General features: G+C 41.1%; 1 protein-coding gene and 1 long non-coding RNA gene across 3 annotated transcripts; both read left to right on the top strand.

Moving 5' to 3' along the window:
• Positions 1 to 80: 80 nt before the first annotated feature.
• On the top strand, positions 81 to 18,448 carry LOC146700365 (lissencephaly-1 homolog A-like). 2 transcript variants are annotated; one of them, XM_085470528.1, is made up of 11 exons: positions 81 to 256; positions 11,660 to 11,955; positions 13,473 to 13,557; positions 13,650 to 13,724; positions 13,966 to 14,172; positions 15,275 to 15,443; positions 15,755 to 15,857; positions 16,021 to 16,249; positions 16,679 to 16,780; positions 16,868 to 17,024; positions 17,175 to 18,448. In XM_085470528.1, the coding sequence occupies exons 2-11, from the start codon at positions 11,924 to 11,926 to the stop codon at positions 17,246 to 17,248; spliced, it is 1,233 nt and encodes a 410-aa protein (XP_085326654.1). In that variant the 5' UTR covers positions 81 to 256; positions 11,660 to 11,923; the 3' UTR covers positions 17,249 to 18,448. The 2 variants fall into 2 exon arrangements, with proteins under 2 accessions (XP_085326654.1, XP_085326655.1); XM_085470529.1 differs by lacking the exon at positions 81 to 256 and adding an exon at positions 383 to 458.
• An 887-nt stretch (positions 18,449 to 19,335) lies between these two features.
• LOC146700364 (uncharacterized) lies at positions 19,336 to 20,490 on the top strand. Its single transcript, XR_014922555.1, has 3 exons — positions 19,336 to 19,421; positions 19,708 to 19,849; positions 20,402 to 20,490. It is a non-coding gene; the product is annotated as an uncharacterized LOC146700364 (long non-coding RNA).
• The last annotated feature ends 256 nt before the right edge of the window (positions 20,491 to 20,746 follow it).

Below are 20,746 nucleotides of genomic sequence, written 5' to 3'. Positions count from 1 at the left end.
AGAAAAAAAAATTAAAGCGTGATATTTAGAGCGTGATATCTGTACGCTGCGCGCCACCATTCATGTGAACGTGCGCGCTCCCGATATCCAACCGCGACCGTTAGCTGGGTCGGGCGAATGCGGTGGTACCAAGAGGAGAAAAATCTGGCCGTCCGTGCCGGGTGATGCGAAAAGTCCCATTATCACATCAAAACCAGGGTATTCCGTCGCATGCTCGGGCCAGGAAAGAAGATATGAGAATGAGATTTGCCTTATGGTAAGTTATTAGTTGTAACAAATGTGTATTTTTGTTTTGGCACTTAGTGAGACTTGTTATTTTGACGACGAATTGCCTGCAGTGTCTGCGCTTTCCCGTTCCAACCTCAAAATGGCGGAGAGGCCGAGAGCTAAGCTAAGTGGCAAAAGTTCGCCCGCATAAGATCATCGACTCGGAGGTTGAACGTTGAGACAGTCTCACGGTGAGGTTATTCAACGCCCCCGAGTGTGACTGGGATTTTTAAAAGCAAGTGTCGCGACTCTCGGACTATGCATGACTTGCATCTGGGCGCTTGTTGTGAACCCTCCCTGTAGATCGAGCTAACGTTAGCTACGCCTATTTATGGAAGTTCGGATGAGCTAACGTGGTGTGCTAGCCGGCTAAGCTAACCTGGGTGCTGTCATATTTCTCACGGTCAGCTGCAAAGGATCTGATGCGGCTGGAAAACGCCTAAATTAAGGTTCTGAATTCTGAAAGTTGAAGCCTTTTGTGTTGTCTCGTATTGGGAATATTGGCAATAACATCCCAAACTTGGGGCTCATACCCTCTCCGCCTTCACATATATCGGGTAGCAGTTATTTTTTGTCAAACAAGCGGCTGGATGTTTTAGCTCTTCGTTGGTGTGGACAGACGCCCTTTGTATATTTTGTTATGTTGACGGTGTGGTGATCCAGGAATCCAGCGTGTGGTTATTAGCGGACTTGGTGCACTTGTCGTGCTAAGCTAACGCTAGCTGGAAAGGGCGTTGCTGAGGCTGTACTGCAACTTTGCCCTTGTGGCCACAGAGGCTTAGAAAGACGTCACCCTATCCAGATTTTAAAACTCGTCTATGATTTGTAATACATGAAGCAGTCTTGGGACATTTGGTAGTTTTCCTCCATATTTAAACCTGCATTTTAGGAATTACATTCAGAGTGGAGTCTGATGGAAAAATACTATGCAGATTTAAATTGCTGTGCACAAAACTGTCTTCTAAGCCCAATTTTGCTAATTGAATCATTATTGATTTGTCTACCAGTTGCTATTGCATAACACGGAACGCGAAGGCCAGTGCTTGTTCATTAGACTGTCCATCTTATAGCGTGAAATTATATTTTATATACTAAGGTAAAGGTTCAATTCAGTGCTACATTTATGCATGCATTTCTGATTTGTTTATAATATGTTTGAGATGCCTGCATCTATTAATATGCAGGTTTTTGTTGTAGTTGTTTGGGTATTTTTGGTACCATTTTTAAGATTGTTAAATAGTTTGGATTTTTTATGTCATGGGCTGTGACTGTTGGCAGCACTTTGGTCGTGAGAATAACTTTTAAGCTGAAGTTCTAGACTAATAGAATAAACTTAAATGACATAATTAAGGAAATCTTAAGTATCAGGGCTTGCAAGTGGAATAAAACAGATTGCTTTGTCATGATGTTTGGTTAGTAAGCAAACATTGCTATATGCTTTAGTCTGTGCAAGAAGGGACTTGTTTGGCCTGAAGGTCATCCATAAGGAGGGGCATTGCTCAGCAGTTTGACACGAACAGAGCAAATACTAATGGGTTTGGTTGGTTTTTGTCACCTTTTTGTTTCATTGGGTCTGCATGTAAACATTGTGAAATTATGTCTTATCTAAATAACAAAACAACATATGCCCCTCTGTCTAGTCATAAACTCAGTCGAGACACGTGTACCCACAGGCTGTACATTTTATCAAGGAGTTAAAAAGGCATGATTAGTTCTGTTTCTAATCTCTGCCTGTAGGCTCTTTTATTATGGTGTATAACTAATAGCTTAAGTGAAGAACCCAAACCTTTCTGGAAGTCTTTATTTTAAACAAATTTCAAACAAACAAATAAAAAAAATGTGATTGTTTAAATTGTCTACAAACCATGCCAAGTCAGTTTTTAGGGTCATGCTTTTGATTCAGTTTATCCAGTGTATTTTATTTTCCTGTTTTATAATGTGCAGAGTTTTTTTTTTTTTTTTTTTTTTTTCCCCCTCTGTCTATACTTTGAAGTTGAAAAAAGGAGTCTTTGGTTGTCTTCCAACACAAAATTACCCAGGATAGAGAATTTAGAGTTTTATTATTCATTGTCAAGCTCCTTTGACTACGATGACCTGGATGACTGAGAACCTTCACAGACATTCATTGTTATAATTTTTTTGTAAATGGTGATTAATTTACTTGGTTGTAAAATAGAATAGATTTTGGTGTGTGAAGTGACGAGAAATAACAGGGAAATGCATAGACGTCTTTTAAGTAGGGCAGCTGAGACGTTGGCCTTAACTGTATTTGGACTAGTCTTGCTCACGTATGTAGTCTCCTTCTGCAAAGTCCTATTTTGAGCCTGTGTAAAATCTTGCCTTATCATTGTAAAGTAGTTTGGTTGATAAGAAGATAGGGAATGTAGGAGTGCCTAGCAGGTTCAGTGAAATTATTCTCATGATTGCATCATTACAATTAGTAATGAATTTCTACACCGCTTAGATAGCGGTGCGATTATTTGACAAGTGCGGTAAGGTCTGGGTCACCTGTGCATGTTGCTTGTTAAACTGAACATAACGCGTATTTGAGTCGGGAGGAGCTGAGGCGTAGCTGACATCACTGCCTGTTATTGTAGTCTTAATGGGGGCTTAGTCATCTTTCACCTTCACGGTTTGAGAGTATTTCATGGGTACATTTGTAGCTCTTGGTGAGAGGCGTGAAGAGCTTTGTGGATAACGATGAGCATCGGGAGCAAGATGGGAGGACATCTCTGTCCTTTTCACTGACTGCTAAATTGAAAGTGTTCGGTATGCTGTGTACACTCTACTGATCGCCTCATGGATAATGTGCCGATGACACCACGTTGGCTTGTTTGTCCATCTAAAGACGTTGGCATTGGTTTAATAATAAAGGTTTAGAGCAATTAAATCACATTGGGCAATATCATAGTATGATTATATTCTTTTTATGTAAATGCACAATCAATTGCTTGCAGAAATCACCAAGTATCTAGAATATAGAAGTGTCATTTCTCAGATATTCTTTAAATCTTCCACAGTCAGTTGCTGGCTGCTGTGACCCATGGCTGCACACCTATGGACAATCACAAGGTTGTTTAATTTGACTTTTCTTTTTAAAGGTTCCTTCTTTCTATAATTGTAAAAAAAAAAAAAAAAAAAGAATCCTGCACTGTAGGAACTGTGTGTTTTGAAGACAGAAGAAAAGGGACGCTGTCTTTCCCCCTTGTTATTGTAAGCTCAGCCATGAAAAATCAAAATCTTAAATCCTGTGATTATAGGATTGCATAAATGCACTTAACTAATTATTGGGTTGGTTCTTTGAATTGTTCTCTAGCTACTTCTGTGTATCAGACAGTATGAAAAAATGGACCCGCGACCATGAAGTTACCCATTGGTCATTCTGTTATACCTCGAACCAGATCTTGGGAAAAGTGAGGGAGAATAATAGATGGTATAAAAGATGGTTGTATCCACCCACTGAGTTTGGACTACACATTTTGAAGCTTCAGTGTTGGTGCTTTTTCAGCCACCTGGTTTCTTCAAGCCATAAGTTGACATATTTGAATGAGACTATGAAGTTATTATCCAGTGCTACTGAAGTTGGTTAGCAAGCTGCATTCATAAACTTCATGAATTCACACGTAGAGGCTAGTTAGTGGTAGAAATAGAGGTGTGTCTTAAAAAAATGTTGCATAAACAAATGTTGCATAAACATGTTTCTAATAGCTTAATGATTATGTGAATGTTTACAAATGATACAACACCCGGTTTCTAACTAGAAAATAAGCAGTTATGTTCATACACTAATAAGTAGGGGTGCAACGATATTCGTATCGATATTGAACCGTTCGATACAGTGCTTTCGGTTCGGTACGCATATGTATCGAACAATACAACATTTGTAATTTATTTTATCAACTTTCCTTCTGACGATGCTGTCTGTGTTGAGCGCTCAGTGAATCTGCGTTCGACTACTCCGCCTAGGCTGCACTGTCGAGCGCAGATCCACTGAGCGCTCAACACAGACAGCATAGTCAGAAGGAAGAGCGCAGGGCACCTCCCCCACCCTCATTCAGATCTGGCGTTTGGAATTATTTTGGTTTTCATGTGACGTATGACCCTGAAGGTAAGCGAGTCATGGACTAAAGTAAAACAGTATGTTGGATGTGCCATGCAATGCTCAATTACATGGGTGGGAACTAGTGTGTTAGCGCAGTTAGCTCGTTAACGTGTTGGCCGTCTAGCCCCATGCACGGGGCGGTCGGCGGTAGCTCGTTAACGGAGATTTGCCGTGTTGTGGTGTTAAGGTCATTTCAACGAGATTAACCTGAAAGCACTAGTGGGAACACAACGAATATGACTGCACATTTACATCATCCTAGTGCATAGAGCTGGGCGATATGAGATTTTTTCATATCACGATATGTTTTTTTCATTTCAGGCGATAACGATATCTATCACGATATAAGCCAAATAACTATATTTGTAAGATTTAAATGTGCCGTTGTTCACAAGTAAAATGTGAAATAATCAGCAGCTTGTTTTTATTTAAATATTTATTTCCCATAATAAGTTCAACAGGGTAGATGTACTTAAGGAACATGAGACTTTTTCAGATAAATAAAGGCAAATATTGCAAACTACACAAAAGGCAGCCGCTAAAGCGTTTAAGTTTCAAAACAGAACAAACGAAACAGACTAAATTGTCAATTCCACTTAGAAACAAAATATTAATTCTAAAAATAAATCTTAGTTTGTTTTACAGAAGAACAGACAAAACTGACTAACTTTTGTCAATATCAAATAAACTGAGAACTAAAAGGAAATTCTCAATCTCTCCTTGTTGTATAGCTGAGCTTTTCAAACAGTTTTAACAGTTACTTTAGTCTGACAAAAGCCGAATGACGAATTAGCGCTTCCAGTCAGAGACTGTCCACGTCCACGCGTACACGGGTATTTTTGAAAACGGAGATTTTCCGTTTTCGTTTTAAAAAAATAATCCCGTCCACACATAAAGGCAGAAATGAAGGAAAACGCTGCTATGAACATGCCAAAGCAGCAGGTGGCGCTAGATTCCTAACCGTGCAGAAATATTGGCCAATCAGAAGTCTAGAAGCCTCGGTGGGAAAAAGTAAACAAAGCTGGGGCATAGAAGCAGAACCGAGTCGTAAGTGTGGAGGGACAGTAACTGTGTGTATATGTAAGCATTTAAACACTGCAGAGAGTAGAATTAACAGTAACAGTATTGTAGAAATTCATTTCACCGAAACAATAACGTGGCGCACAGTGTGACGCATGCACCAGTTTATTGTATTTCCAGACTTGCTTTCGGCACAATTTACAGTGCACGCTACTCTATTTTTGTCAGACTTGAAATAGCCGAAATACCTTCACACTACGGAACTTCTATGGCTCTTCCGTTTGACAATCTCTCCGGCATTGGAACCATCATCTGTTTTCTCTTCGGTCACGCTCGGTTGATTTTTGTAGTCGGCACACTCATTTCCTCCATTACGCGCTGGCTCCATTACCCGCTGGCTGCTTCCCAAACAAACACACGTGCGGCTTGGCACTTGTGCTGTACGTAACAAGTCACGCGACGTGACGCTGCGGCTGTGATTGGTTCGGCTCTGCGCTACTTAATTTGGATTGGCTGACCTTTTTTTTTTTTTTTTTTTTTTTTTTGAGGACAAGAGCGGCGAGGTCTATCGCGGTAGCTTAATTTCTCTATCGAGTAAAAGTTATATCGCGATACATATCGTTATCGTTCTATCGCCCAGCTCTACTAGTGCAAAGACAAAAACAACAAGCATGCTACTAACTTTAGCCGAGTCATTTAGACAGCTGTTAGCACATGATTCTCCTTATGCTGCTGAGAATATAGCCCAGAAGAAGCGGATAGTATAGCTTTTATTTTGGAAAGAGACATTTCTCTGTAATAAACTCTCTTTTCCAAAGATGCATGATTCCTCAATCAGATACAGGGCTTGCAATATCGCTAGCCTGACGTCCTGGGGCTAGCGATTTTTTTCAGTCGGGCTACCCTGCCCGTCGGGCTATTGTAGGAAGGAAAAATATATGTCAATGCTTTTGCATTCTTTCAGAAATGTAGCTGGGTAATTATGTCATTGGCATCGGTGAGCCACTGTCAATATGTGACATATTGAAATCGCGTTTGAATTTGCGCTTGTTTTTTTGCTTTCACTTTGCAATCGTGCGAACTGTGTATAGAGAGCGACAGCACTGATCTGTGAGTGATGATAATTTGCGCACCAATTCCTCTGACATCGTCTTATTAATCGTTAGCTTACTATGCAAACATGACAAGTGAAATCTCCCGCAGCAAGCTTAAACATGTGAGAGGTTGATCGCGCAGAGAATCGCTGAGCTTATGTGAGTGAGTGTGTAAAAGCATTTCAGTTCTGCTGAGCCAAACAAGACAGGTCAGGGTGAAGAAGTGACAGCCAAAGAAAAGCTTACCACAAAACGGAGAAGTTATGACAAATCAGACTATAAGGCAAAAAGAAAGTGCAGCTTTATGGTTTCATGGACAAAAGAATTTCTGTGGCTGCAATATGACGAGCTAAATAACCAGGGCTGCACAAAAGTGGTCCACAGGTGCGCATTCGCTGTCAAAATAAAAAACACGCACAAGGGTTAGGGTTAAATTTAAAAACTGTACTTTTGAGTTAAAATATATATTTATAATTTTAATAAATGACAAATTAAAAAGGCATGAACATTTTTTTGTATCGAAAAAATATCGAACCGTGACACCAAAGTATCGAACCGAACCGAACCGTGAATTTTGTGTATCGTTGCACCCCTACTAATAAGTGTGTATGGTTTTCCTTTTTTATTTGTTTATATCTTTGTGTAGAAAACTCATTAAAAGAATTTTTGTATTTTATTTTATTTAAAAAAAAAATTTAATTTAAGAGAATGGAAGGTTGCAAACAAATCGCCCCCGCATGAGTTCCTTTTGTCCTAACCTTGTAACTAAACACATTTGCCTCTCAGTGTAATAACTTAGAAGATTTAAAAAGGTGTTTGTGAATTTTATACCGTTCTTCAATTATTATTTATTTGCAATAACTTTTGCCTGTGTGTTCTTTTAAAGTATTTTCTCCTTAATGGTGATGTTCAGAAGTGTCGGGCAGGTGCAGAAGTAACAGAGATTGTCTTGGTTCTGTAATAGATGGAGCATGGTATGTTTGGTCAAATCGCTGTTTTTACACCATGGTGAGAGATGAGATCAGCTAAAATCATTTGCTCTGTCCTGTCATCTCAGTCAGTCATCATGTTTGCAGGCAGGAGAGAGGAGCTCCTTCTAGGATATTACAGGCTAAATGTTTGCAGTGGTTGAATGCTTCCGTTTTAAGCAGATGCTCATCTGTAAAATATAAATATTATTATGAACAGTTTCCAGTGAGGCACCTTGCAGTTTTCATTTATCTTAAGGCGGTCTAAAGGGTGAAGTGGATGAGAACAATGCAGCAGACTGTGACATAAACAAGGGCAACATGCTCTTATGGTCCTCTGTCAGTGTCTGGGGTTAATCCATGCGCACCTGTGGACCACTTATGTGCACACCAGTGTATATAGTATATCCTATACTCTCTCGCATTTTACATTATATTTGATTTTATTGTATTTTGAGTTTGTATGGCTGTTACCTTGGTCATGTCAAAGAGATTTGATTTCAGTGGGACTTCCATGTAAAATAAAGATAAATGAATACCAAAAATCATTTCTGTGGTTATCGGGACATAAAAACTGCATGCATTGAACCAGTTGTTTAAAAGACTAGTAAATCAAGTGGTCCAAAAGGAAAAAAGTTATACAGTGGAACCCCGACTTACGAATACCCCGTTTCACGAAAAATTCAAGTTACGAAGGCACTGAACGACAGTATTTCTGCCCATGTTATGGCAAAATGCCCGAGTAATGAAATCTGCTGGCTCTGATTGGCTGAGCCTACAATGCCTTCCAAATCATGTGACAACCCCTTGGCTTCCGTACTTGCGCTTCGCGGTTCCACTTGAACGACGTTGTTCTAGTTAGCAATTAGCCTATAGCCTATCGTTCAGCATCGCCTCACTCAAAACGCGCAATGGGTGCTTCGACTTACAAAGATTTTCGAGTTACGAAAGACCCTCGGGAACAGATTAATTTCGTAAGTCGGGGTTCCACTGTACTAAATTGCGCCTTTAAGTAGGGCTGCTCAATTAATCGAATTTTAATCACGATTACGATCTGGGCTTTCAACGATCATTAAAAATGACTGAGCCGATTATTAGCCCCTCCCTCATTTATCCGCGACACCTTAAAGGCCGGTCCGTGAAAATATTGTCGGGCGCAAAAACGGTTGGAGACCGCTGATTAAGAGGACCCGAGGGAAGCCCGGAAAGCTAAGCAGAAGTTATTTGGAGAGGAGAGTGACTGCCGCTGGTTGAAAAGAGAGGTAAAAAAACTTCAGTGGTGTTGCACACTATTTTATATTATTTTTTAAAGTCATTGTTAACCCTTTAAAGCCGGTCAGAGCAGCACGCTCCGTGTTGTGTAACTATTTTTAAATCCCTGTAGAACCGGAACCGTGTAAGCTAGCGCAATAATTTGTTTTGCATATGAAACCAGAGGAGTTGTACTTACATCTGATGCCATCAGCTTGTCCTCGGTCGCAGTTTCCTTCCACATAAAACTTTGCAAAAACTGCATAAAAAGCTCTTGCAGGAACAAAAACACAATATTCCAGAAACACGCTTTGCCGTTCCTATCAGCTGTTCGTAACACTTCCCACAGTGAAACAGACGTCAGCGCGAACTGTATGTCCGCCATTTCCTGGCCGAAACCGGAAGTGACGTCATTTTCGCGGAAATTGTAGTTTTTTACTTGTAGGCCTTAAAAGCCTATACTGGTCATGTTTGACCTTTCTGAATAGTTGCTGGGATGCTTAGAACTCAAATTGCACTGCTGGAAATAGTTTATTTTGATGCACATGCTGTTTTCTTTGCAAATTTGCATCATAGGATTGTTTTTTTGTTTTTCCTGCAGTATATAAAAATTGGTGTATCTCCAAAATAAAACTATGAATACACTCAAAATAAATTTCCTGTTGTTGTAAACTATTTTTTGCAACTTTTTTGTATTTAAAGTTTTGAGGGATAAACCTCTTAAATTTCTCCAAGTAGAAATACATGTAAAAAAACAAAAACGATTTTCAATTTTTTTGTAGTTTATTGCACTTTTTTGCAATTAATGTAGTTACTATGGACTTAATGCATACATATTATTAAAATATGGGCTATAACAGTTGCATAGCAAATTGAAATGCTCCCACAAACGGCACTACAACATGTAAAAAAAATAATATGAGCTCTGGCGGACTTGGTTCTATAGTAGGTCTTAAAGGGTTAAATAAATATCGTCAAATAATCGCGATCTCAATTTCAGTGAAAATAATCGTGATCATCATTTTTGCCATAATCGAGCAGCCCTACCTTTAAGATTAGCATTCTGTAAAAGTCAAATTGCATTTGTTACTGTGTGTGCGTTCCACCTTTGTAGGTCAACGTCCACGTGCATGTGCAGAACACATTGCTTTGTATAATCAATCAGTCATGTTCTACATCAGAATACTGCAGAACAGCATTCATTAACACAGTTATCACCTATAAGCTATCTTTTTTGTTGTTGTTGTTTTCAACTCCCCATCACAGAGAGGGAACAGTGCCATCGGAACATCTTAATAACAGGAAATATTAGAGTAATTTGATTAACAAACCAGTAGTGGTGCAACGGATCATGGTTGATCCGTAATCCGAACCGATCCCACTCCACAGTTCAGCACGCACGTGATCCGAAGATTCGAAAAAGAAGAAAAAAGTATGTGTATGGTGCACGTGATCAGTCTGTCAAGCGATAGCTATGGTCAGCGCTAGCGGTCCAAGTGGAGGAGCAGAGGAGTTTGCGGTATTTAAGCAGTCCTTTGCTGCCCAGTCCGACCGGGCTAAAGCTATTACAAAAGCTATTGGGGTGTTTAGCTGCAGACGGGAGGCCGTATTCTGTTGTGCAAAACAGGGGGTTTAAACTAGTCAATGCGCTAGTTGACGCATTGACGCCGTGCAGCCCCACGCACGGGGCGATCCGCGGTAACTAGTTAACACGTTAATGCAGTTATGGCATTAACGTCATCTTAACGAGATTTACACTGACAGCACTAGTTTAAACTATGATGAACGTGCTTGAGCCACGCTATGATATCCCGTCGCGCGTCCACTTCAGTGACAAGATCGCTCCAAGCATGTATGAGCAGGAAAAGTTTAAAGTTACTTGACCGCTCATTAAATCACAGCGAGGAATGAGTCTTGAGTTGAATGTTTTTTAATAGGCAAAAAGTACTTAAATAAGTAAATGGCGACTTAAATTTTTGTTGTCTTTTTTTTTTTTTTTTTTTTTTTTTTTGCTGATTCGAAAATTGATAGAATAGAATTAAACTTTATTGTCATTACACATGCACAGGTACAGGGCAACGAAATGCAGTTTGCATCCATCCAGAAGTGCTTTAGTGATATAGATATATTACAATATATATTAGCAATAATATAGATATGTGAGTATATTACAGAAATGGGTCTATTATGGTATGTTATAATGTACACGGTATGAAGTATGTTGTGAATATTCTATAACTATAAGTATGTACAGGCTGTAGTGAGTACAAGCTATGAACAGGATATAAATATGAAAAACTATACAGAATATGAAATAACTTTACAGAAATCTGAGATATACAGCTATACAGAAATGGGAACTATGCAAGTTGTAAACAGTTGTAGGATTAAAAATTATCGAATGTACAGAATGATTATTTACACAGAGCTATACAGTAGTGCAGTTAAGATAAGTGAGATATGTGGATAATTTCTACAGAGGCTATATAAAGTGCTAGTGGTTGTGAGTGGTGGTTCAGTCCATGTTATTATTGTGTGTTTGAGGGTACAGTTGTCCATTGTGGGTGTGTGTCTGTTCAGTCCATGTGTTAACGTGGGTCAGATGTCAGGAGGCAGAGTGGAGGCATCCAATCTGTGATGAAAAAAAACGTGATCTGATCCGATCCGAACCGTGAGACTTTTGATCCGTTGCACCACTACAAACAGCAGGATTTCAACATCTAGCTGCTCACATTCCTATTCTGGAATCACAAATAAAATCTGCTTTAAAAAAAATACTGGAAAGTTTGTTGGCTCCAAAATGTGGTGTTGAAAAGTTTCATATTCTTTTACCACTGACTTTACTGTTGGAGAATTCTTCTAGATTGTAATTCATGTGTCCCATGTTTCTGTATGTCTGAATACTGCATATATGTATGTTTAATCCACTGCTCTTCACCCTCTCCTCTGTTCATCAGGTGATGGGCTCATCTGTTCAGTGAGACAGATTTGGACCTTTGGGAGAACTCGTGGAACCTGATTCTGACATTTGGGTGACGGCAGTATCTCCAGATCATCTTGCTCTGCCCGGCACCTTTACTTTCCCCACCTTTGCACCCCTGGAGGAGAAAGTTCTGAGGGATCGGGCACCTCACCACCAGACACTTACGAGCCAGACTTCCCCCTCCCCTCCCACATCACCTCATCCTCACCTCCCTGAGAGGGAGTGAACAGCAGCCACCATGGTGCTGTCACAGAGACAAAGAGATGAACTGTGAGTGCCCTGATGTAAATGTGTAGGAATGCAGCCTTCTTAAACATACAAACAAGAATGGACATGTAAACTGACAGGACTTGAGGAGAGGGAGGGGGGCACTTTCTATAAATGAGCCTTTTTTTTTCTTTTTTTTTTGTAAATTTTGTATTTTCTAGTCCTGATACAAAACGCTGCCTTACAAGAACGTATTGTAGGAAGTGTAAAGAGATGTGAGCTTTATGGTGCTTCACTTGTTAGCTGCTTGGTGAATATTTCATAACCCCGCATGACAGGAGCAAATAAATGAGTGGGGTGTGCCAGGAGGAGGAACTTAACAAAGTGATGGCTGTTTAATGTGGGCAGCCTTCTTCCGTGGTGAATGACTGGCTGATCTCACAGTCCAGACAATACAAAAAGTATATTTTTAAACATGTTTTAGGAGTTTAACTCACCATTGGACTTCAAAATGTAGAACGTTGGGAAAAAAAAAACAAAAAAAACAGGTTTGATCATGGCTGGTTTAACTCATGAAAAACCTGAAAAACCCCTATGCTTATTAAGTTAAGTGGGCGACCCATATACCATAACACCAACACAGAGGCTCAGGTTTGAATCTGGCCCAAGAGTACTTACTGTGCAGGGGGTTTGTTTTGTTGTTGTTGTTTTTTTTGTTGTTGTTTGTTTGTTTTCTGTCCCCCACTGGTCTTTCTCCCAGCTTTTCTGTCTTCTCTTTGCTGTCTTGTTGCAATAAAGGTCTGAAAAACCCCGAAACGAAGAAATCAGTGGAAATCCTGTTGAAAAGCAATAGCAGACAGGATTTATAAGACATTCGAAGTAGCCCCAAAGCTGCAGCCTAAATTTAGCTCACTTACTCATGAAATATTCACCCCTCATCTTATAAAAGAGCCCTTACAATCATTTATATAACTCTGTATGTGTGTATTTGCATGCTCGCTATGCGTTTCCATGTGCTTGTGGGTTGTGGGCTTCGTGTCATCCACACTTGGTGTTCAGGACTCTTTCTGTGCCAAGTCTTTGGTTTCCATAGCAGCACAAAACACAGTTTCCCAGTGATCGGGTCCTTACGTTTTGTTTTCTTCAATGAAGGGTTAGAATTTCCTCTGACACTTGCTCAAACTGCCCGACTTTTAAGGGGAGGGGAACTGTGAAACTTGAATCCCAAAGCCCCCATCATAAGACGGGGTGCACTCTGCCCTCTTTCAAGAACCAGAATTTCGGTTGGGGTAGACTTGCTACTTAATAAATGTCGACATCACCTTGACTTTATTGACATGTGTTTGATTTGGCACAACTGCCCTCAGTTCATGTTTGTCACGTAAGATTAGAAATGTTAGTGATATATGATACAATATACTTAATTTTCCTCTCGCAGAAATTTGCTTTGGACTCTAGTGGTTTCACAGAAACTGCATTTCCAAAGAGTTGGTTAAATCTTGAGATGAAACCTTTAAACAAAACAAAAAAAAAATGACTGTGGTGTTGTAATTTTTTTTATTTTTATTTTTTTTCGTCAGAAACCGGGCCATAGCTGACTATCTTCGTTCCAATGGCTACGAGGAGGCGTATTCCACTTTCAAGAAAGAGGCAGAGTTAGATATGGTATGATGAGGTTGATGCACAGAAATGACCAAAAAGTTGCACATGTAATTTTAATGAGGGGGAACATTTGTTGTCTTTTACTTGGTTCACAGAATGAAGAAGTAGATAAGAAGTATGCAGGGCTGTTGGAAAAGAAGTGGACCTCGGTTATCAGATTACAGAAGAAGGTAACAAATGAAAACACGTTTGAGATTAGCTGTACATTTTTAACATGGCGGAATAAACTTGCAAGCACAATGCAATATGTAAAGTGATAACTGCGTTTAGCCATGGCCCCCTGTACAAAGAAGCTATAGGTAAAGCGAGTTTTATTTGCATTAATGAATTTGAAAACTTTTTTTTGTTTATTGGGATAAGTGTTGTCTCACTGGATTTCTTAACCTGTTGCTTTTCCTTGCTTTACTTCAGGTGATGGAATTGGAGTCAAAATTGAATGAGGCTAAAGAGGAGATGACACACGGAGGGTCTGTGGGCCAGAAGCGCGACCCCAAGGAGTGGATCCCTCGCCCCCCAGAGAGATACGCCTTGAGTGGGCACCGTGCTCCGGTCACGCGTGTTATATTCCACCCCGTGTTTTCGGTCATGGTCACAGCTTCTGAGGATGCTACCATTAAGGTTTGCATCTGTATTGCCAGACAACATTTGCATACTGTTAAAATATTAGTAAATACAGTCAGTTGCATTTGAACCTTGCTTACAAATCCTGCATGCAGTTCATTCATTTTATGGTTAGTTAAGTCCTTACATTTCTATCACAGTTTGAGAAAACAAGTTTAGAGGAGAGCCTTTACATTGTAGATATGGGCAGTGTGAAGGTGTAGTTTCCATACTGAAAAATAGAACGTCTCCTTTTTCACCATATCAAAGTGGAGAATTAACAGCTGTATCGCCCATTCACACATTTGTCCATCTTCTTCTGCTTATTTAATTCAAGGTCACTGAGGGGCTGGAACCTGTCCTACCTGTCACTCTGATACATTATGCATTCATTTGTCTGTCATAAGTTGCTGCTGTCTTTTTTTTCCCTTCTTGTTCACATCACATTTTGTTCACATCTTTGAAATGCCTTATCTGAAGTCAGTTATACTCTTTTGAAAATGTCTCTCTGAGGAATTTCAAATCAGTGGTGTCTGTGTTGAGCAGCATTTCATGAGCAAAATCAGGGAGACTGTTGCAGCACAGCGAATCCTCTGCAGCTCTGACCCTTTAGATCAAAGCCGTACTGCAGATCTGAGGCTGCTCTCCCTTTTTATCCTCTGCGTTTCGGCTTCAGCACACTTCCCCCTCCATCCTCCTCCCTTCATCCTCCTCCCTCCTTCGCTGTTTTATTTTTTTCTGCTTTGTCACTGCTCATCTATGTGGAGATGGGGTGATGCTTGTGTTGTCAGAGGGAGCACTCCCAGAGCACAGCACTGGGAAATGTGCAAATCTTTTTCTTTCCAACGTCAAAGTTCATTCTTGTTTTAATGAATTTAACTGACACTGTGGTAGTAAATTGCATACTTTTTAATTAGGCTGAAATGTTTTCTGTTTTTAGTATTTTTGTTACATTTTGTAACCCAACCCTGTGTCATGATTCTGTCCAATAATGACCAATTTAATCACTTTTGATTAAATACACATGCACTTTTGTGTGCATGTGTTTTTAGGTTCGATATTAAGTTCTTCTTGATCATTGTGGACTGGCGTTCCTCACTGCCTGCATCTGTAATTTTAGGTGTGGGACTATGAAGCAGGGGACTTTGAGCGAACCCTCAAAGGCCACACAGACTCTGTGCAGGACATCTCCTTTGACCAGTCAGGAAAACTTCTGGCTTCATGTTCAGCTGATATGAGCATCAAACTTTGGGATTTTCAGGGCTTTGAGTGCATTCGAACAATGCATGGTAAGAAATATTTACAAAACACCGCCTGCAAAGGCTTTTAAGTTACACCATCGTAACTTGTGTTACACAGTATTTTTTTTAATCTTACTGTAATTATATTTAAATATGTGAGTATTTCTGAGAGAGAATTTTGTTAACACAACAGACAACAGAAAGTTCTGGTTTAATCTGGGCCTTGTGGCCTGAGGCTTGTCATTCATTTTGGGAGAAAAGTAGTCTTATTTTAGAGATCTTACACATTGATGGTCTTATTTGGGAAGTATCTGCCTTATTAAGAGCAGACCAACTAATCTTTTGACTTTGTCCTACAGGCCACGATCACAATGTGTCATCTGTAGCTATTATGCCAAATGGTGACCATATAGTATCTGCCTCCAGAGATAAGACTATCAAGATGTGGGAGGTGGCCACTGGGTAAGTGAGACAGAGGCATGTTTTACGGTCTTAAACTAGATTTAAAGTTAACTTTAAACATTTCATTCTTTATTCCAACAATGCTGTTTTAGCCCTCTGTAGTAATGCATTTAGGATAAGTTGAACATGCTCTCTGTAGATCACCTTGTACTTTCTTCTGTAGGTACTGTGTGAAGACATTTACAGGCCATAGGGAGTGGGTGAGGATGGTGCGTCCCAATCAGGACGGCTCGTTGATTGCCAGCTGCTCCAATGACCAGACGGTGCGCGTCTGGGTGGTTGCCTCAAAGGAGTGCAAAGCTGAGTTGCGGGAACACGAACATGTGGTAGAGTGCATCGCTTGGGCCCCCGACAGCGCTCATCCCACCATCCTAGAAGCTACAGGCTCAGAGGTGAATATGGCAGCTGCAGGACCCAGGAGGATGTTTATGTACATTGGGTTCTATGAAAGTGTCTGCCTCAGTAGCAGCGCAGTTACTGTAATAAACCACTTTACTTTGGTGTGGTAAAGCAGGGTTTTGTAAATAAGAAGGAATTAATGATTCAGACAACCTCTCTTATGAGTTACTACATAATTATTCTAGTGAATAGTGTAGAATTATTGCCCTCATTTACAATTTGAGCACTCTGCAAAAACATTCAGTAGGCTCAGACTGACTCACAGAGCAGCGTAATCCTGCCTTAAATCATGTTGTCATAGCTGAAAAATGATCTCTTCATATCTTAGAAGGAATCTTTACACATACCAAACTTCACTGTCATCTTTGCTGCAACCAAACACTGTTTCTAATGGCCTCGTCCTATCTCTGTCTTTGTGATAGAATAAGAAGAGTGGAAAACCTGGGCCTTTCCTGCTCTCTGGCTCCAGAGATAAAACGATCAAGATGTGGGATGTGAGCATCGGGATCTGTCTCATGACTCTGGTGAGTAACGGAAGTGTCAGTCCCAGTGTCGCTGCACAGTGGGTGAATAGTGAGGAGTGTGGTAGCTAATCGGTCTTGTGTCTGCAGGTGGGACATGACAACTGGGTGCGCGGGATATTGTTTCACCCTGGAGGAAGATTCATAGTAAGCTGTGCTGATGACAAGACCATTAGGATCTGGGACTACAAGAACAAACGCTGCATGAAGACCTTGAGTGCCCACGAACACTTTGTTACCTCTCTTGGTGAGATGCACTTTTTAAAAATAAATAACATATGACAAAAGATGAAGCTGTCTGTATTTGAAGCTCTGTAACCTGAGCTGGAGCTGATGCTCACTCTGTGATGTGTGAACTTGTTGAATGTGTCTGAGCAGATGTTTCCCCCTCTTGCAGATTTCCACAAGACTGCTCCCTACGTGGTGACGGGCAGTGTCGATCAGACAGTCAAAGTGTGGGAGTGCCGCTGAGATTGCCTCAATCACCCCCAACCTCCACCCCTAAAGCCCAACCCTGTCCTGCACCCTCTTCCTTGTGCCCACCCCCAACCCTCTGCACTTCAAACCATAGTAGACCAAGGCCGCTTTCCCCTCTCCTCGCTGCCCTCTCTCCCCCCCCCCCCCCCCCCCCCCCCTCCTCCCCTACATCGGTCCAGCCCTATTAAGATGACTATTGTCCTTTTGTGTAAATTATTCTGGATGTAGGGTATGCTTAATAAATGTCACGCAATCTCTGACACATAAACACACTCAAAAAAAAAAACCAATAAGAAGTATCCTTGCATGGTTAATTCAACAAAAAAAATTTAAATTTGCATACCGTTCTCATGACTTCCCGTCGGGTCAAAGGGTAAATATCTGTGTGCTGGCTTAGGTGGATTCTGGTTAACAGTGCACGAATACCAATAGCACCTCTTTGTTGGAGGGGTTTAGTTTAATTTTGTTTTACTCCATGCCTCCATTGTTGTGGTCTGTCACTGTGTGGTTGGTGATGGAGAAAGTGTGAGGGAGGTGGGGAAAAGTGGAGCCTGTCCAGGAGACGACGCTGACAATGAAGATGAAAAACTGAAGCAGGCTGCGGCTCCCTAGATGAATCTCATGAGTTTTGTTTTTTTGTGCAAGTGCACATGTACATGTGTGTTTACGTCGTGTGAGTGTGCGTGTGTGTTTGTATGTCACGACAGGAGAATCTCTCCAGCGTCTCTGCTCTGATGGTCAGAGGAGAGAGAGGAGGCAGTTTCTCACCCGCTGTGTTCATTCATGCCGCTTTCATCTCTTTTAACAAACTTGCTTTCTAGTAGACACTCACAGGACCTTAATGATCCATAAGCTGCTGAGAGCACAGGCACACAGCCCATAGCGAGAAGTGTGTTTAACAGAGGAAAATAAGCCGGCTCACCTTTTTCTTCCTGAGGTTTGTGCGCGTGTGTACGTCGCCCTGGAGAAATCGCCCAGTGCCCTCTTTTTTTGCTCGCTATCTCTGCCTTGTTAACCCACTGAGGGCTCCTTCACACAGGGTTTTCATTCTGCTTTCTGTGGTCTCACTGCTCTCTTTACACACACACACAAACACACAAACACTCACAAATGCACATACACGCACAGTAAAAGTTGTGTATCAATATATCTGGATGTCATTGTTTGCAACATAATAAAATTCTGTAAATATAACTTGCCCGTGTGTGTGCTTTCTTTGAGGAGGAGGAACAAGAACTCAAAGAGCAAGTTTGGATGCTTCAGCACATTATTCAGTCCGTTTGATATTAAAGGCATCTGATTGGATGCTGCAACTGCTGCACTTGTTGCTTTTAATAGTCAAAAAAAGCGGGCTAGTCTGCATGTCAAAGTAAGAGCTTTGTAGTCTGTGTGCTGAAGAGGCGTTTAAGTGCTTTCTTGATAGGATTTTTAATTGATTTAACACAAATAACCAGTTGTGTGGAGACTTGTTTGTGCTATTGGTTTTATTTGTAACATACGCGTCATTTAATCCGAAAAGTATTTTGGCTCTTGGAGAGCAATTGGTGCTTGTAAATCGGCAAGCACTAAACATTGTCAGCTTAGATTTTAAAGCCTGTCTGCTAACTTTAGGTCGCCAGACTAAAATCTTAAGAAAGAAATGGGTCAGTCGAGGAAAAACTGCAGCTGTAGACAGCCAGTATTATTTATGTATAACTATCAGGCTCAGGAGCACTGATGTTAGTCTGACGCTACAGTGCAGCCTCTTCAGGGCGACTTCCATCCAGTGAGGAGGTCATATAGTCACTGTTGCTGATGCAAATAGAAGGAATGGATCAATCTCGAGTATTTTCTTTAATGAAAGATAAGATGAGAGACACAAAATGTGATTTAAAAACGAGATGTTTGGGTGCTGTGTGTGTGTAAAGTAGTTTAAAGTCCAGTTCTTTACACTGAAGAGTTCAGGGCCTTTTTTTTTTTTAATCAATTATGTACGGCACCTCAGCCTACTTCTGTGCTCTCTCACACACACCTGCTCACTCACCCACACAGCAATTACTCTTCCTCTGCGCCTCCTGGTATCCTAGCAACAGTTACCTGGATGGCAAGAGCAAACCACCACACCTTGCTCTGTCCTGCAGACCTGTGAGGGTACTCAAATACTGCTAGCTATAGAGGACTGCAAAGGGTAGGTGCAAATGCCAAAATGGGGATTGATCACTGCACGAGTTCGTGCAGTGATTGTGTCTTCGTGGGATTTAATGAAAGAATAATGAAACCTGTCTCAGTCTGAATCTGGCGTTTCTCAAAAGAGGCACTGGAGTAGAAACACTGGCCTACATCCGCCCCACCACCTCTCTCTCATATATGGCTTTTGCCCGCTTTCTCCCTCGTGCAAGCTGAATACTTCATGAGATGGTTAGAAGAAGGGAGACGGGGGAGAAGGCTCACTTTCTCATTTATATTGCTTCTAGGTCACCCATTTCTACATAGTTCTGTAACGAGACTGTTGATATGGATTCATGGCACAGAGAGAGACAGTGAGCTGCAGGGAGCTGTGAGCCAGCATCGATTTAAATAAGCTGGCATGATAAGAAAGTGCGGAGAGGTTTCAAGGTCAGTGTACAACACAGACACGTCAGATGCTGCAGTATTGATTCAACCACGGAGAAGTAAACTGCATTTGTCTGCATTTGAAGATCTCCGCACTCGTGTAATTTATAGGTTTCTGTGTCAGCTCAGTGTAGCTTAGATGAATCCCCTTTTAGTTTACGTGACCGGTGTTATAATCCCTGCAATGCCCGGTGAGAGCGTTCGGGAAAGCTTCAGAAATGGATATGTTACAGGATGTGGCGCCCTCTGGTGGTAGCATACATGAGGAGGCGAAAACTGCTGCCTCCCAGCACTTTGCAGCAGCAAGTAAGCAGGGGACACATAAATGTAATGGAAAACGGAAATAGAATAACTTTTAAAGGTTGTTTTTGTCTTCACAACGACAACAACAACAAAAAGCTATAAATAAAGTTTCAGATTAAACTTAACGCTTCAGGTGATCAGCATTAACTGACGACATAATGTAATTTTCTAAGATGCTTGCCAGATAGAAGTTTAAATTTCTATCATATGAGTAATTTTTCTTCCCCTATGTTGCTTCCTTTTGGTCTCCAGTCTGTAGATCCAGGAATGATGCAACACTTCTAACTGGGTCAGCCTGTGCCTTCCTCGCATCCCTCCCGCCTTCCCCACCATCGCTTCAAGTCACCCCTCCTCTTCTTCCTCCTCCTTTCCTCCCACCCCTCTATATGCAAACACTCCTATAGTTTTTTTCACCATGCAGCTCATGTGCTGAGGCCTCTTGTCTCACTCTCGCCCCCAGCCCCCTCCTTTTTTTCTGCCTGATTCATTTTCTCCCGTCCATGCATGCTGTCATAGTGTCTCAGCCTGTTGCTAAATGACTCCCATCGCGCACGCGCGCACACACACACACACACACACACACACACACACACACAG

This window comes from Copadichromis virginalis, linkage group LG10 (assembly GCF_057382275.1).
Source record: "Copadichromis virginalis isolate Kocher_CV1m ecotype Utaka linkage group LG10, C_Virginalis_male_GT1.1, whole genome shotgun sequence".
Taxonomy (NCBI): Eukaryota; Metazoa; Chordata; class Actinopteri; order Cichliformes; family Cichlidae; genus Copadichromis; species Copadichromis virginalis.
Note: the sequence above shows the minus strand (reverse complement) of the source record. Positions and strands in the feature narration are given on the sequence as shown.